General features: G+C 39.8%; 1 protein-coding gene across 2 annotated transcripts in view; it reads left to right on the top strand.

Annotated features, from left to right (window-relative positions):
- Nucleotides 1-16,887, top strand: part of RAVER2 (ribonucleoprotein, PTB binding 2) — a 79,784-nt gene that overhangs the window by 10,345 nt on the left and 52,552 nt on the right. For both annotated transcript variants that reach the window (XM_008265122.4, XM_008265121.4), the window contains exons 2-4: nucleotides 6,327-6,393; nucleotides 11,532-12,001; nucleotides 15,863-16,054. In XM_008265122.4, coding sequence (XP_008263344.3) covers nucleotides 6,327-6,393; nucleotides 11,532-12,001; nucleotides 15,863-16,054 — 729 coding nt within the window. The remainder of the gene's footprint in view (nucleotides 1-6,326; nucleotides 6,394-11,531; nucleotides 12,002-15,862; nucleotides 16,055-16,887) is intronic.

The following is a 16,887-nucleotide window of genomic DNA, read 5'->3' as shown; positions in this document are numbered from 1 at the left end:
CAAGTGGTGTTTAAACAGCTATTCCAAATGCTTGCTCTTATAACTACCTTTTAGGTACCGTGCCTGACACGCAGTGGATGCTCAAAAATTTTTTCTTAAGATATTTTCAAGGAGTTGCTGTATAATACTTGTCTTCCACTCTTAACATTTATTAAAAGAGTGATACTGAGAATGTTTTCTTTGCGAAAGAGTATCATGCATTATATTAATGTTTTTCACAGTAAGTATTGCTTGCTAAGAAAAAAAGTCTCATTAGATTTCAGCAGTGCAGCTTATTGTGAGTCCTTAAGCTTATTTTGTAGGCATTTGATACTTAATTTCCTGTTTATTTAGTATAATGAGATTTGTAAACTTACTAAATGCTTATCATCACCTGAATGACAATTTATTGGAATTTGTTTGAACCTGTATGTGTATGAGAGCATTCTGTCTTCCTAATCTCTGTCCCATATAACACCCCCACCTCCTCTGTCCTGTATCTTTTCTTCAGTGCACTGTAGTGATTATCCACTCTTAGTTCCCAGTTTTCCTATATCTCTTGGACTTTGGGTCTCCTATTACCCTATTAGTTTTTTTTTTATAAATAAATATTTATTTATTTGAAAGGCAGAGTTACAGAGAGGCATAGGGAGAGAGAGAATGTCTTCCATCCTCTGATTCACTCCCCAAATGACCAGGACCCAGAAGCATCTTCTGGGTCTGCCACGAGGTTGCAGGGGCCCAAGGACTTATGCCATCTTGCACTGCTTTCCCAGGCCATAACAGAAAGCTGGATTGGAAGTAGAGCAGCCGGGACTTGAACCGTCACCCATATGGGATGCTGGCACTGCAGGCAGCGGCTTTACCTGCTAAGCCATAGGGTCGGCTCCTACCCTATTACTTGCTTTTCACTCCAAATTAGTCTCCATTTCTCTGACTTCATACTTATGTTTTCTGTAACCTGAACTAGAGTAGACATGATGTAAGTTCTTTTACTTAAATCAGCTGGTTGTGAGTGCTAAATATATGTACAAAATAACCTTCACAGTAGCACTGTTTTAGTGTTTGATAAAATAACTGAATACTGTAGCTAAATTGACATGTGAAACTAATCATCACAATACCCTAACTTGTTAAAAGATAGAAAATAAGACCACAGTGAGACATAGTTTTATACCTACCAAGTTGACAAAACATGTATTTGGTAACACCAGGCCCTGAAAGGATGTGGATCAGTGGGCTTATGTATAATGTTGATAAGAATGTGAACTGGTAGACCATTCTGGCAAAGTTGGCACTTTATTATAAAGTGGATCATTTGTATGCATATAGCCTAGAAATTTCATTTTGTGAGGAGCTCTTATATGTAAAATTTATAAGAGTGATAGTTTTTAAAAAATATAAATAATAAAATAAAAACTTGGAAACCCACCAAATATTCATTGATAGAAATAAATTGGATATGGGGCCAGCGCTGTGGCGTTGCTGGTAAAGCCGCCGCCTGTACTGCTGGCATCCCGTGTGGGCACCCATTCAAGTCCCGGCTGCTTCACTTCTGATCCCTGTCTTTGCTATGGCCTGGGAAAGCATTCCTTGGGCCCCCTGCACTTGTGTGGGAGACCCGGAAGAAGTTCCTGGGTCCTAGCTTCGAATCAGTGCAGCTCTGGCCATTGCACTCAATTAGGAGTGAACCAGCAGATGGAAGACCTCTCTCTCTCTCTTTTTCTCTCTGACTCTCCTTCTCTCTGTGTAAATACATAAATAAATAAATCTTAAAAAAAAAATGGATACATAAAATGTCAAACTGAGTACATGAATGACAGCCATATGGAAGAAGTACGTTTTAGAAATATGTTGAGTATGAAAGTCTAGGCACAGAAGATTGAAAGCAATATATACCATTTTTATAAAGCTCAAAAGAAACAAGTTATGCAAAATAATATATTTTTTGTGGATACATACCCAGGTAGGCAGGATGGGTAAGTAGATGCAACACTTTTGTTAGTGTTGTAGTCCTTAAATTTGGAATTGAGCTCCAGGTTGTTTGTTATGCCTCATAATTTAATATGTGCTATAAGTAGTCTTTTCATATTATTGAATCACTTAAAATTCAAAAAGAAAATTAACAAAACTTTAGTTTCATTTTATTTTTCTGTTTCCAGAGCCGTGACATTTTAGCTAATAGCCTTTAATTTATGAAAGCTTTTCTTAGAACAATTAAAAGGAATGAAGCTAGATTTGTGAAGGGCTTAGAAGATGTTGCAGTTTAGGTTTATAACTAAGGCCAAGTTTCATTAAAAAATTCCAGACCAGTTGGAACAATGGTTATTTAACTTTTGGAGTTAGGGGCAGGGGTGTCATTCTTTGATTTGAGATCCTGTTTCCAGAAGCATTTTATACGTCTCTTTTTTTTTTTTTTTTTAAGATTTATTTCTTTGGAAGACATGGAAAGACAGACCTTCCATCCACTGGTTCACTCCCCAAATGGTTGCAACTGTCAGGGCTGGGCCAGGCCAGACAGGAACCTGGAATTCCATCTGTGTCTTCCATGTGGTTGGCAGGGTCCAAGTACTCAGACCATCTTCTAATACTTTCCCAGGTTCCTTAGCAAGGAGTTGGATCGGAAATGGAGCATCCAGGACTCTTATCTATATTGCAATATAGGATGCTGGCATCACAGGCAATGATTACCCTACTGAGCCACAAATGCAGGCCCTTGTGTAGGACTTTTAACTTGACTTCAGGGAGTGATAGTGAAGTTGGTCTGAAAATGTATTACTAAAGCCATCTGATACCAGTTTAGATAAATGTCCTGCTGTAAGAAAATTATTGGTAATTGCTGATCAGAAAATGAAGTATTTAGTCAAATAAACTGTTTAAAGGTGAGCAGCAAAGAAGGATTTATTGAAAAGCAAACCTTATGAGGGAGAATTGCCCCCACCTAGACTGGGATTATCCTTTTTTTTGGGGGGGGGGGGAAGGGTAGTGCTTGGGGCAGGGCCTGAAGTGGGGCTGCAGCAGATGTGATCTCCAGGAAGGTTTTCTGGCACCTGGTGCATGATAGAAAATTAAGCTTAGCTGTATGATGAGGTGCGGGTGTGCTGAGTCTTCAGCCATGTTTTTTTTAAATTAATTAATTAGAAAGGTAGAACTAGAAGGAGAGAGATTGATCATCCATCTGCTGGTTCACTCTCCCAAGTGGCTACAACAACCAGGGCTGGTCCAGGCCGAAGCTGGGAGCTTCTTCTGGGTCTCCCTTGTGGGTGCAGGGGCCCAGAGACTTGGGCCATCTTCCACTGCTTTCCCGGGTGCATTAGCAGGGCTGTGGATTAGAAGTGAAGCAGCCGGGACTCAAACTGGTGCCCATATAGGCTGCCAGTGTCACAGGTGGTGGCTTTTCCTGCTGTGCCACAATGCTGGCCCCTAAAGATGCTACTTTAAAGTTGGTTTGTAAATTAGTGGAAATGTGATAAAACTAGATTAATATGGGAAACTGTCATCTTGGTCCTTTCACTTTTTTGTAGTAGAGTGTGGTAGAATTTTGGCAAATAGTTACAGAACTCTTTCAGGCTTCAAGTGCTTAGTTTGACCAACTTATGGAGGCTCAAATTTAGAGTTGACCTACTTTTGCCTGGGTCACAACAACCAGGGTGTGGGGGAAAGTAATCAGTGTTTTTTTTTTTTTTTTTTAGGAAGTTTTGTTTCCCTTGGCAAAGTCTGCATCCCACATCTATGATTAGAAATATGAATGTTTGCAAAGTAAAATTTTAAAGTTTCAAAAATACGTATTTGAATACTTACGTATGGATACTTGATAATGTGAAGAGTTGTATCATGTCATCTTGATGGTTGGTAATGAAATGAAAGATAAGATTCTGTTCAACTAAATGGACATACAGGATTCCTTCAAAAATAGAAACCATGTCACCATCTAGATGAAGTATTACAATAATTGTTAAGATGTGTTTATGATAGTTTTTTTTTTCTTTTCTCTTTTTTTAAGATTTATTTTATTTATTTGAAAGAGTTACAGAGAGAGGTAGAGACAGAGAGGTCTTCCATCTGCTGGTTCACTCCCCAGATGGCCTCAAGGGCTGGAGCTGTACCAATCCGAAGCCAGGAGCTTCTTCCAGGTCTCCCACTTGGGTGCAGGGGCCCAGGGACTCGGGCCATATAGCAGAGAGCTGGATTGGAAGAGGAGCAGCTGGGACTAGAACTGGCACCCATAGGGGATGCCGGCGATTCAGGCCAGGGTGTTACACAGCGCCGCCCCCGAGAGATTTTTTTCTTAATAAAGAACAAGATATTTGTGTAAGTCAAAAAAGCTATCTTGTAAGAAAAATTTCTATAGTAATATTATCAACTTTTATATTGACTCTAGTAACATGATTCAGCGAACTTTTTAAAATTCATAAATATGTATTTTAAAACATTTCTGATACAGCTTACTAATAAGGAATGCTAAAGCATCAACTGGTTATTTGCTCAGCTTTACTTTTTATACTTTCCCTGTTATAGCAATCTGTTTTCCCTCTTGCACTGGGTTAACAGGGGAAATATATGTGATATATATATATTCTCCTTTATTTTCCATTTCTACATTGCTCTTATGACTACAAATTATGACACTAGTGGCAGTATTTTTTTGTAACTGTAATGGTGGTTGGTGTATTGTTTTTAAAGATAGTACTGGAAGGAGTAAGCAATATGGCATGGAAGTTAAAAGTGTGGTCCTCAGACCCAGACCAATAGTGTGAATCACCATTCAGCAACTTCGTTCTGCTCTGCTCTCTTAATTTTTAATAAAGAAGTGAATTTGGTGCCTCGTAACTACTAAAAGCTAAATAGATTTTAACCATAATAATAGCAGTATTAATACTTCCTACTGATTTGTGAATTTTAGGTTATATTCTTTACATACTAGCACTTGTGTATGTTTAGCTTATTGATTTGCAATATAGAACTGGTTGGCTGTAACTTTCTAGTCTGGGATCAGATAGTGTTGTGTATTATGAGTAAGCTTTTCAAGGCCACATGTCAATTTAATGACAAAACAAGTTATATTCACTTTGATGTAGATTTGAATGGCTATGATATGCAAAGTAAGACAGGTAATATATAAAAATATAAAATTCCTGTATTCCAGTTCTGTCAGTTTAACAGGAGAAATTAGGAAAAAAAGGAAGAAATCTACTGTTTGAGGCTTCCAAGTGAATAGAAGTTGTGCTATCAAAAAAAAAAAAAAAAAAAGTGTAGGCTGGACTAGTAATAAAAACTAAACAAGCCAGAAGCCAGTTTAGATGTGTTGGGAAGCCAAGGGAAAAGAAATTGAAGTACATGCTATATCTTGGTAGTTTTTAGGTGTTTTTAATATTTAGGAATCTCTAAGTTAAAGTTTACAATCTTCATATTTTTCTTCCTGTTTGTGCTACCTACAATATACAGGTATATACAAGTTCAGTATATGGTACACAGTAATAGCAGCAAGTATACTTGGAAGCATAAATAAGGTTAGGACCAAAGTTTGCATAAAGGAAGCTGAGGTTACATTATGTGAAAAATTATCATGAAATTTTCATGAACAGGGCGGGCGCCACGGCTCACTAGGCTAATCCTCCGCCTTGTGGCGCCGGCACACCGGGTTCTAGTCCCGGTCAGGGCACCGGATTCTGTCCCGGTTGCTCCTCTTCCAGGCCAGCTCTCTGCTGTGGCCCAGGAGTGCAGTGGAGGATGGCCCAAGTGCTTGGGCCCTGCACCCCATGGGAGACCAGGAGAAGTACCTGGCTCCTGCCTTCGGATCAGCACGGTGCGCCGGCCGCAGCGTGCCAGCCGTGGCGGCCATTGGAGGGTGAACCAATGGCAAAGGAAAACCTTTCTCTCTGTCTCTCTCTCTCACTGTCCACTCTGCCTGTCAAAAAAAAAAAAAAAAAAAAAAACAACAACAAACCTTCATGAACAAACATTTGAGGTGGGATTTCAAAGGCTATATATGATTTCAGAGTTTAGGAACTTGAGTGATACTTTGCTCTATTATAGGTCAATGTATAATTGTGAACAGACATGCAGAGTCAGATCAGTGCATAGTTTGCTTATGAGATAATAAATATTCTGTTTGAGCAGGAATATGTGCTATGAATAGATGTATAGCAGGAGATAAATTTGGAGTGGTAGGCTAATACTATACCTAGGTATGCCTTTACTTTAAATAAATAATTGGGGAATCCATGGAAGATTATTTTTCACATGGAGCCTGGAGGTCGTGATGGTGATAGTGGTGGTAAACTAAAGGAGTTGTATCATCTGTGAACTCTGTGTGCTTATTGAATTCATGGTTTTGTCTCTTTTAGGAAATTCATGATTTGTTGAAAGACTATGAGTTAAAGTACTGTTATGTGGACAGAAATAAACGAACAGGTAAGGTTTTACTTCTAAGCATCCACCTTTGTTGTGATTCTGCATAAAGCCATTTTAGAAAAAAAGTTACTCTCTTTCCATGCTTAAGCTAATCTGTGAAATTCTTTGGTATGAAATCATATAAATGTCACACAATTTATTTTCTGAAAGTAATATTAGTATGCTAAATTTTAACCACATAAATATGTTGTTGCCAGACACTTAGGATTTTTTATACTGAATGTTCTAATGCTATCTGTCATAGTATTCTTCATAGAATTGATGTTCCTCGGTTTTAATAATATGTGATTGGATTTAGTGAATATTCTCTGATTTGACCTTAAGTTGGTAAAATTAGGACTAACTTCATTAAGCTAGATTATTATTCCTTTGTGTATATGTAATATGTAAGTGTTCAAAAACTTTTTTTTTTGCTGTAATTAAGTTTGGAAGAAAATGATTGTTATACATAACTCCCAAACTAACAAATGTTTATATCTTGTATTTTAAAAATATATACATGCTAGAACCTCCATAAGTATTTTTGGGATTATTATTTTTTCCTAGATACTAAAAAAATAGTTAAGAACCATTATGGATAAAGATAAAGTCTAGTTTATGCTATTTTCTGATTTTGCTTCTTCCTACCCTACTTACCTAGGGGTAAGCACTTAATGTGCGTGGTGCATACTTTTCAATCTGTGCCATTATGTCATAGTAGTCATTAAAGCTGTTCACAAATTCTTTTTCTTCTGGGCATGAGGTAAGATAGTACTTGCTTGGTCTCCCCTCTTTTTTAAATCTTAATTTGTGTTTATTTATTTTCATTTTATTTGAAAGGCAGAGAGACAAAAATCTTCTATCCGTGGTTCATTCTCCACATGTCTGCAGTAGCCAGGCCTGGGCCACACCAAAAACAAGAGCCTGGCAGAACTCGATCCAGGTCTCCCATGTGGGTAGCATGGATCCAATTAATTGAGCCGTGGTCTGCTGCCTCTTATGGTGCGCATTAACAGGAAGCTGGAATGGAAAGCAGAGCTTGGACTTGTGCCCAGGCACTCTGATGTGGGATGTGGGTGTCCCAAGTAGCTTTTAACCACTGTGCCTAATAATGCCTGGCCTCTTTCTCCTCTTTTAATTTAGACTAGACACATGATTTATTTTTTTGACAAGTGAAATAATAGTGGAAATGACATGTGCAAGTAGAAGATTTCAGAGCAGTGGTGATTCATTGTTCACTTTATACCTGCCCCCTCCCCAGGTATTTGGGATTGGATTAGATTCCCCCAGGGGAAGAAGGTGTAGGTGAAAGAGGAGAAATTAAGTGGCTGGGAACTGTCAGGTACAACCACAGAGGTGTTACTGTGTACAAATCTGTCAGGATGGCCTTAACAAGTGCCACCTAGAAAGTGTGAACGGTAGAGAAAGATCCAGCGAAGGAAATGGGAGGAATATTTTTACAGGTACGGGAAGCATCAGAAAACAGCACATCACAGAAGTTAAGAAAGGGGATGAATAAACTTCACTGTACCAAGAATTCAAGTCAAATATGAACTCATGATTTGATAATAGGAACATAGTCAGTGTTTACAAACAATTGTTGGCTTGATTTAGGAAAATTAAATGGTATATTAAATAAGGAAAAAAGGGCATAGAATCAAAATAAGCCTTTTAGAAAGAGCATAGAATCAAAATAAGCCTTTTAGAAAGGGTTTTGAAAATAAAGGCATATTCTCTCCATACAGTGGCAAAGTCATTTTTCTCTCTAGAGTTGAGAAGAATTAACTGTTCCTTTGGCAGTAGTTTTCTTACATGCAGAGACCATGGAAAGATGTGTTTCTTCAAATGCTTAGCATTCACACTCAGTGCAGTGAGATGCTCACACTGAGAATCACATGTGCATTGAGGTGAACTGAGGAAAGAACAGATTGAGTGAAATGACAGGCAGAATTCTCTATGCTGTTTAAACCCTTTCTTCTTCGCTAAATACATACTTTAAAAGGTTTGTGGAAAGATGGAATTAAAACTAGTTTATTATGGTGCCAAAATTTTTTAAATCCATGTATAGTTTTCCTAGTAAGCATTTTTTGTGAACTTTTGAAGATTGTGTGTACAAGATCCTGCCATTTTGTTCTTTTTGAGTTTTTGTATATTAATGCTCAGAGCAACTTCACTATAGGTTCCAAAGAGGGAGAAGGAGGAGCTTTTAGAGTAATTTATTTGTTGTCTGGCGCTGCGGCTCACTAAGCTAATCCTCCGCCTTGCAGCGCCGGCACACCAGGTTCTAGTCCCGGTCGGGGCGCCGGATTCTGTCCCGGTTGCCCCTCTTCCAGTCCAGCTCTCTGCTGTGGCCCAAGTGCTTGGGCCCTGCACCCCGTGGGAGACCAGGAGAAACACCTGGCTCCTGCCATCGGATCAGTGAGGTGCTCCGGCCACAGCGGGCCGGCTGCGGCAGCCATTGGAGGGTGAACCAACGGCAAAGGAAGACCTTTCTCTCTGTCTCTCTCTCTCTCACTGTCCACTCTGCCTGTCAAAAAATAAAATAAAAATAGAGTAATTTATTTGTAATTTATAGTTTGCCTTTTTCACATCAGTTTTTGAACTTAAAACCTTTTAAAATTCTTTGTTATAAAACTTACCTTAAAAATCTTAAACTTATGATAACAAAGTTTTCAACTTATAACTCTTTATATTTATTTTTTAAAGATTTATTTATTTATTTGAAAGAGTTACACAGAGGAGAGGCAGAGAGAGAGAGAGGGGTCTTCCATCCGATGGTTCACTCCCACAGCTGCCGGAGCTGTGCCAAACCGAAGCCAGGAGCCAAGAGCTTCTTCTGGGTCTTCCACCTGGGTGCAGGGGCCCAGGGTCTTGGGCCATCTTTAATTGCTTTCCCAGGCCATAGCAGAGAGCTGGATCGGAAGAGGAACAGCTTGACAGATGTGAATATATAGGATATTCATTTTACAACCTTATATATATTTTTTAAAGATTTATTTATTTGAAAGAGTTATACAGAGAAAGGAGAGGCAGTGAGAGAGAGAGAGAGGTAGGTAGGTAGGTAGGCCTTCCATCCGCTGGTTCACTCCCCAGTTGAGCACAATGGCCGGAGCTGCACTGATCCGAAGCCAGGAGCCAGGAGCTTCTTCCAGGTCTCCCACGTGGGTGCAGGGGCCCAAGGACTTGGGCCATCTTGTACTGCTTTCCCAGGGCATAGCAGAGGGAGGGATCGGAAGTGAAGCAGCTGAGTCTCAAACCAGTGCCCATATGGGATGCTGGTGCTTAGGGGCAGTATGTTAACCTGCTGCGCCACAGTGCAGGCCCCACAACCTTATATTGTATCATGTTGTTAATTCTCTGTATTATCGTATGTATATTTGTTTGATGTTAGAGCAGCTTCATTAGGTAGATATGTGAAGAGACAGTTCTTACTTAACAAAGATTTAAAGTTAAGCCACTTGTCTAAAGTTGGAATCCATCCTTCCTTCCTTCCTTCCTTCCTTTCCTTCCTTTCCTTCCTTCCTTTCCTCTCCCTCCCTCCCTCCCTCCCTCCCTCTTTTCCTTCCTTCCTTCCTTCCTTCCTTCCTTCCTTCCTTCCTTTCTCTCTCTCTCTCTCTCTCTCTCTCTCTCTCTCTGGCAGAGTGGACAGTGAGAGAGAAAGAGAAAGGTTTTCCTTTTTCCGTTGGTTCATCCCCCAATGGCTCCTGCGGCCAGTGCACCATGCTGTTCCGAAGCCAGGAACCAGTGCTTTTCCTGGTCTCCCATGCGGGTGCAGGGCCCAAGGACCTGGGCCATTCTCCACTGCACTCCTGGGCCACAGCAGAGAGCTGGCCTGGAAGAGGGGCAACCGGGACAGAATCTGGCGCCCCGATCGGGACTAGAACCCGGGGTGCTTGTGCTGCAGGCGGAGGATTAGCCTATTGAGCTGTGGCGCCGGTCGGAGTCATATTTTTCATTTGATATTTTTTTCTAAAAAGAAAACCAAATTATATATATGTATGTATATGTACATGAATTAGGGAATTGACATCAATTGGACATTTTGATGTCTGTTTATCTTTTATTTTATTTTATTTTATTTTTTTTGACAGAGTGGACAGTGAGAGAGAGAGACAGAGAGTAAGGTCTTCCTTTTGCCATTGGTTCACCCTCCAATGGCCGCCGCGGCTGGCGCATCACGCTGATCCGAAGGCAGGAGCCAGCTGTTTCTCCTGGTCTTCCTTGCAGGTGCAGGGCCCAAGCACTTGGGCCATCCTCCACTGCACTCCTGGGCCACAGCAGAGAGCTGGCCTGGAAGAGGGGCGACCGGGACAAAATCCGGCGCCGCAAGGCAGAGGATTAGCCTAGTGAGCCGCGGCACCAGCCTCATTTATTTTAGCTATCAAGGGAGCTTTACAGAACTCTGAGAAGAAAGATTTTATAACCTCACTCTGTTTCAGGCAAGGTTTTTTATAAAGGCTTCATAAAATTTTTTATCACATTGGGGGAAAATCAAATCTGTTTGTAGTTAGAAAAGATTATCAAAAAAGCTTTGGCATATAAAAATCTTTTTGTTTTGCATAGAATTCAATGCATTTTTTAAAAAGATTTATTCTTATTTATTTGAAAGAGTTACAGAGAGAGGTAGAGCCAGGAGAGAGAAGTCCTCCATCTACTGGTTCACTCCTCAGTTGGCCATAGTGGTCAGAGCTGCGCCGATCCAAAACCAGGAACAGGAGCTTCTGGGTCTCTCACGTGGGTGCAAAGGCCCAAGGACTTGGGCCATCCTCTACTGCCTTCCCAGGCCTTAGCAGAGAGCTGGATTGGAAGTGGAGCAGCTGGGACTGAACTGGTGCCCGTATGGGATTCTGGTACTGCAAGGCAGGCCTTTAACCTGCTGTGCCATAGCGCCGGTCCCAGCCTATAAAAGTCTTAAATAGAACCTTTAATATTATTCTTAAGTAGTAAGTCATGGAATTAGTTTGTTGGAGGTGTCAGCATTAGAGAACATCAGAGTGCTTGCATATAGTAGAGTATCACTTTATAATTATTTGATTTTAGATAAGTGTGAGTTTTTATACTGATTCACAAACGTGGAGTATGCTTTTTTATGTGAGTCACATTAAAAATAAATAAAAATATTGCTCTAGAAAACTTCAATTCATGTTATTATCTTCCAGCTTTTGTTACCTTATTGAATGGGGAACAAGCCCAGAAAGCAATTCAGATGTTTCATCAATATTCTTTTCGAGGAAAAGACTTGATAGTCCAGCTCCAGCCAACAGATGCTTTGCTGTGTATTACCAACCTGCCCATTTCTTTTACATTAGAAGAGTTTGAAGAACTTGTTGGTGGTTATGGAAATGTTGAAAGATGTTTTCTGATCTACAGTGAAATTACTGGCCATTCCAAAGGCTATGGATTTGTGGAATACATGAAAAAGGACTTTGCTGCAAAGGCTAGATTGGATCTATTGGGTAAACAGTTAGGGGAATCAGCACTCTTTGCACAATGGATGGATGTTAACCTATTGGCCTCAGAGCTCATTCATTCTAAGTGCCTTTGTGTAGATAAACTCCCTGGTGACTACACGGATTCAGAAGAGTTGTTGCAATATTTTTCCAGTGTCCATAAACCTGTGTTTTGCCAGGTAAGTATTTTGAAGAGATTGTTAGAAATATTTAAAATATGTGCATATATGTTTATTTTACATGAATTCAAAATATGTTTTTTATGTCTGACTATCACAATTAATAATTTAATTCTGGTTTAGTCTGTAATAAAGACTTTAATCTCATGGGGAATTTTAAATGAATTCCTTCTGTTAATGGGCCAGACTATATTGTTACATAGTTAAGTAAACCTTAGCTTATTCATTCACTTTCTTATTTCATTCATTTGTTCCATTCATCTGTACAGATTATTTAACACCTTTTCTGTGCAGGCACTATGTTAAGTATGAGAAATATGGATAGAATGTATTTCAATTTCTTAAAATTTGGTAGAGCAGACTGAGAAGTATGTAAATATTTGCAAATCCTTTATGAAGAGTGATAACAATGGAGAATAAAAAAGTATTGAAAAGAATGCAGAGTTTCTATTTTAATGGAGTTGTAGTAGGTGAGACAGAAGATCCTGAAAACGGATAACACTGGTAAGAAATTTGAATTACCCTATCATAATAATAAAATTAAATGTATTCTAATAAGTAAATAAAATATACTATATTAAAAATACCCTTCTTACAGATTTTTGATAGCAAATCAATTCTTTGCCTTCTTTTATTTCTTTGCTCTTTTTCCTTTAACTACTTTCTCTTCTCTTCCATGTCCCATCTCTTCTATTTTATTTTATTTATTTATTTTTTGACAGGCAGAGAGGACAGTGAGAGAGAGAGAGACAGAGAGAAAGGTCTTCCTTTGCCGTTGGTTCACCCTCCAATGGCCGCCGCGGCCGGCGCACCCCGCTGATCCGATGGCAGGAGCCAGGTACTTATCCTGGTCTCTACACGGGTGCAGGGCCCAAGGACTTGGGCCATCCTCCACTGCACTCGCTGGCCACAGCAGAGAGCTGGTCTGGAAGAGGGGCAACCGGGACAGAATCCGGCGCCCTGAACGGGACTAGAACCCGGTGTGCCAGCGCCGCAAGGTGGAGAATTAGCCTAGTGAGCTGCGGCACCGGCCCTTTTTTATTTTTATTTTTTAGATTTATTTTATTTATTTGAAAGAGTTACAGAGAGAGAGGTCTTCCATTCGCTAGTTCAATCCCCAGATGGCCACAATGGCTGGAGCTGCGCTGTTTCAAAGCCAGGAGCCAGGAGCCAGGAGCTTCTTTTGGGTCTCAATGCGGGTGCAGGGGCCCAAGGACTTGGGCTATCTTCTACTGCTTTCCCAGGCCATAGCAGACAGCTGGATTGGAAGTGCAGCAACTGGAACTAGAACCAGTGCCTTTTGGGGTGCCAGCACTGCAGGCGGCAGCTTTGCCTGCTATGCCACAGCGCCGGCCCCGTTCCATCTCTTCTTACCACTCTTCTCCTTCCTCTTCCTACTTTTTTCTTTAAAGATTTTTTTAAAATGAATCTTTTTTTTTTTTTTAAGATTTATTTATTTATTTGAAAGGCAGAGTTACAGAGAGGTATTCACCTGCTGGTTCATTCCTCAAATGGCTGCAATCCCAGGAGCTGGTCTGGTCTGAAACCAGGCACTTGGGGTATCCTCCAGGTCTCCCTGTGGATGCAGGGGCATAAGCACTTGACCGTCTTCTACTGCTTTCCCAGGCACATTAGCTGGGAGCTGGATCAGAAGAGGAGCAAACAGGACACAAACTGGCACTCATATGGGATGCTGGCATGACAGATGGAGGCTTAACCTACTGTGACACAGTGCTGGCCCATCCTTTCTTTAAAAAAAAAAAAAAAGATTTATTTATTTGAAAGGCAAAGTTACAGAGAGAGAGGAAGAGACAGATCTCCCATCTGCTGGTTTACTCTACAAATGGCCACAGTGGCCAGGGCTGGGTCAGACCAGAGCCAGGAGTTTCTTTCAGGTCTCCTTGTGGGTAAAGGGGCCCAGGCACTTGGGCCATCCTCTGCTGCTTTTCCCAGGTGCATTAGCAGGGAGCTGCATTGTAAGTGGAGGAGCTGAGACTGAAAGAGGTGCCCATGTGTGATGCTGGTGTCTAGGCAATGGCTTTACTCACTAAACCAGGACACTGGCTCCCTTTCTTTTTTTCTTTAAGCATACATTTGTTGAGTTGCTACTATTGCAGTAGAAATTTTGGAATTGGAGTGTGTATGTGTGTTTATTTTTAAATTGACATATAAAGTGTATTTATTAAGTAAAACATGTTTTGAAGCATATATGCTTTTACATTGTAGAACAATTTAATTTAGCTGATTGACATGTATTATGTAGTTATTTTTATGGCGAGAACACTTAACATCTCTTGGATTTTTTAAAACTACAGTATGTTAACTATAGTCATGTTGTACAACAGACTCCTTAAATTTACTATTTAACTGAAATTAAATATATATTTTCCCTCCAAGATTTGTTTTATTTATTGAGAGAGTGAAAGAGGGAGAGAAAAAGATCTTCCATCTTGGGGCTAGCACTGTGGCATAGCGGGTAAAGCTGCAACCAGGACAGAATCCGGTGCCCCAACCGGGACTAGAACCTGAGGTGCCGGCCCTGCAGGCGAGGATTACCCTATTGAGCCATGGCACCGGCTGGAAAAAGTTTTATAGAGAAGGTTTTTTTTGAGGACAGTTTGTAAGGGGAGAACAAGAAGAAAAAAATAGAAATTTCTATCTAAGAAAGCAGAAGAGGGGCCGGTGCCATGGCTCACTCGGTTAATCCTCCACCTGTGGCGCCAGCATCCCATATGGGTGCCAGGTTCTAGTTCTGGGTGCACCTCCATGTGAACAAAACAGAAAAATAGAAAAATAGGCTAAAATGATGTTTGTTTTGGTTCAAAAATCTCAAAGTCCATGTATTTCTTACAAAGCACATTTCCATGAACTTTTTGAAGACTGTTTATATTAACTTAAGAGATCCCAAAGCCAATATGTATTGTAAACATGTTTATTGTGGCCATTTGGGGAGTGAACCAGGGAACAGAAGTTCTCTCTCTCTCTCTGTCTCTGTCTGTCTCTCCCTCTCTCTGTAACTCTCTTTCAAATAAAATTAACCACAACAAAAAGACATTGTCAAGCTGAATTTTGTCACATTTACCATTTTATAGTGTGATTGTATTTAAGATAATTCATAATTCATACATATTCAAAGCTTAAAAACATTTTAGTGTCTTATTTTTATTTTTGCCCTTTGTATCAGTCTTTATACACCCAGAACTTCAGTGTTTTCCTTGACACTCTTTAGAGGAGATTAACTAAAAGTAAATTGAGTTATGCATGGTAGGAGTTTACGTAGGTTCATATTCAGAAATAAAGGTTATGTGTTGCATTTGGTATTCTTATAAACTTGTGGAACAGTTTTCCTAAATAGGATTTGTTTTGGTGTATTTGACCTAATTTCTAGAATCAACATAAAATATTGAAATAAAAGTTGAATATGATTGCTTTTACCTTTTTTCTTTTGATAAAGCTAACTTTATTTTATACTGATACGTGGTCCAGTAATTATTTGGCATGATTCATTGCTTTGTGTAGCTGATGAATTTTTAAAGAAAGCTTTAATTTTTGCCTCATATTCCTATAATTTCCAGTTTATTGTCTTTAAATACGTAGGGACTATTATCATTTGGGGCTTTGACTGTTAAAATAAATAAATGAGAAAATCAAAGAATTGAAAAGAAACTTGACCCAATTCTTAATCTTCCTTTCTTGAGCAAAGACTGTTTAAGCAACTAGTAAATGTTTTCATAGAATATGTAATTTTCACCATTATCATGCTGTGATAACATTTGTTCATGAATTTGAAGATTATGTATTGTAAATAAATGTTTCCAAGTAAGTATCAGAATTCCCTTTTAATAAAATGTGTTGCATCAGCTTGCACAGGATGAAGGTAGTTACGTTGGTGACTTTGCAGTGGTTGAATATAGCACGGCAGAGCAAGCTGAGGAGGTTCAGAGAGCAGCAGATGGTATGACCATCAAGGGAAGCAAAGTCCATGTTTCCTTCTGTGCCCCAGGAGCACCAGGGCGAAGTACATTAGCAGCATTGATAGTTGCTCAACATGTGGTAAGCTTTTTCTTCTTTTATAGAGTGTAGACAATTCTAGTGCCATTTTAATCTGTCGAAAATAATGATCTTTGCATCATCATTATCTTTCCATTACATTAAAGACATTCTTTTTTAAAAAAGTTGGCTAAATGGTATCTTTATCAAATCAAGCCAAAACATTCCAGAAAGTCTATGTAGTTTTTTGAAGAAATTTCATTCATTGAGCGTAACTTATTTTTTTCCCCCCAAGAAGTTTGGATAAGGATCCATAGTATAGTTAAGAAAATGTGTGCCTCCTTTTTGTTCACATGGCACATTGTATTTCTTTATTGTAACTGTATACTTAAAGTTTTCTACTTCTCTAGCCTGTAAGTACATGGAAAATAGAGACTATAGCTTCCTCATGGTGCTTTTTGGTTTTTTAAAAAAAGTGATTTTTTTTTTTAAGATTTATTTATTTAAAAGGCAGAGTTACAGAGAGGCAGAGAGAGAGAAAGAGATCTTCCATCCACTGGTTCACTCCTGAGCTGGTTGTAATAGCCGGAGCTGTGCTGATCCAAAGCCAGGAGCCAGGAACTTCCTCTGGGTCTCCCATGAGGGGGCAGGGGCCCAAGGACTTGGGCCATCTTCTGCTACTTTCCCAGGCCATAGCAGAGAGCTGGATAGGAAGTTGAGCAGCCAGGACTCAAACTGGAACGGGTGCCCCTATGGGATGCTGGCACTGCAGGTGGCAGGTTTACCCACTATACCACAGCATCGTCCCCTTCCCCCCACCCATAAGCTTTATTTATTTGAAAGGCAGCGTTAGAGAGAGAGACAGAGAGAGATGTCTCTTATCCACTGGTTCACTC

Source organism: Oryctolagus cuniculus, chromosome 7, assembly GCF_964237555.1.
Source record: "Oryctolagus cuniculus chromosome 7, mOryCun1.1, whole genome shotgun sequence".
Taxonomy (NCBI): domain Eukaryota; kingdom Metazoa; phylum Chordata; class Mammalia; order Lagomorpha; family Leporidae; genus Oryctolagus; species Oryctolagus cuniculus.
The sequence above is the reverse complement of the archived record's forward strand: the minus strand, read 5'-3'. Positions and strand labels throughout refer to the sequence as shown.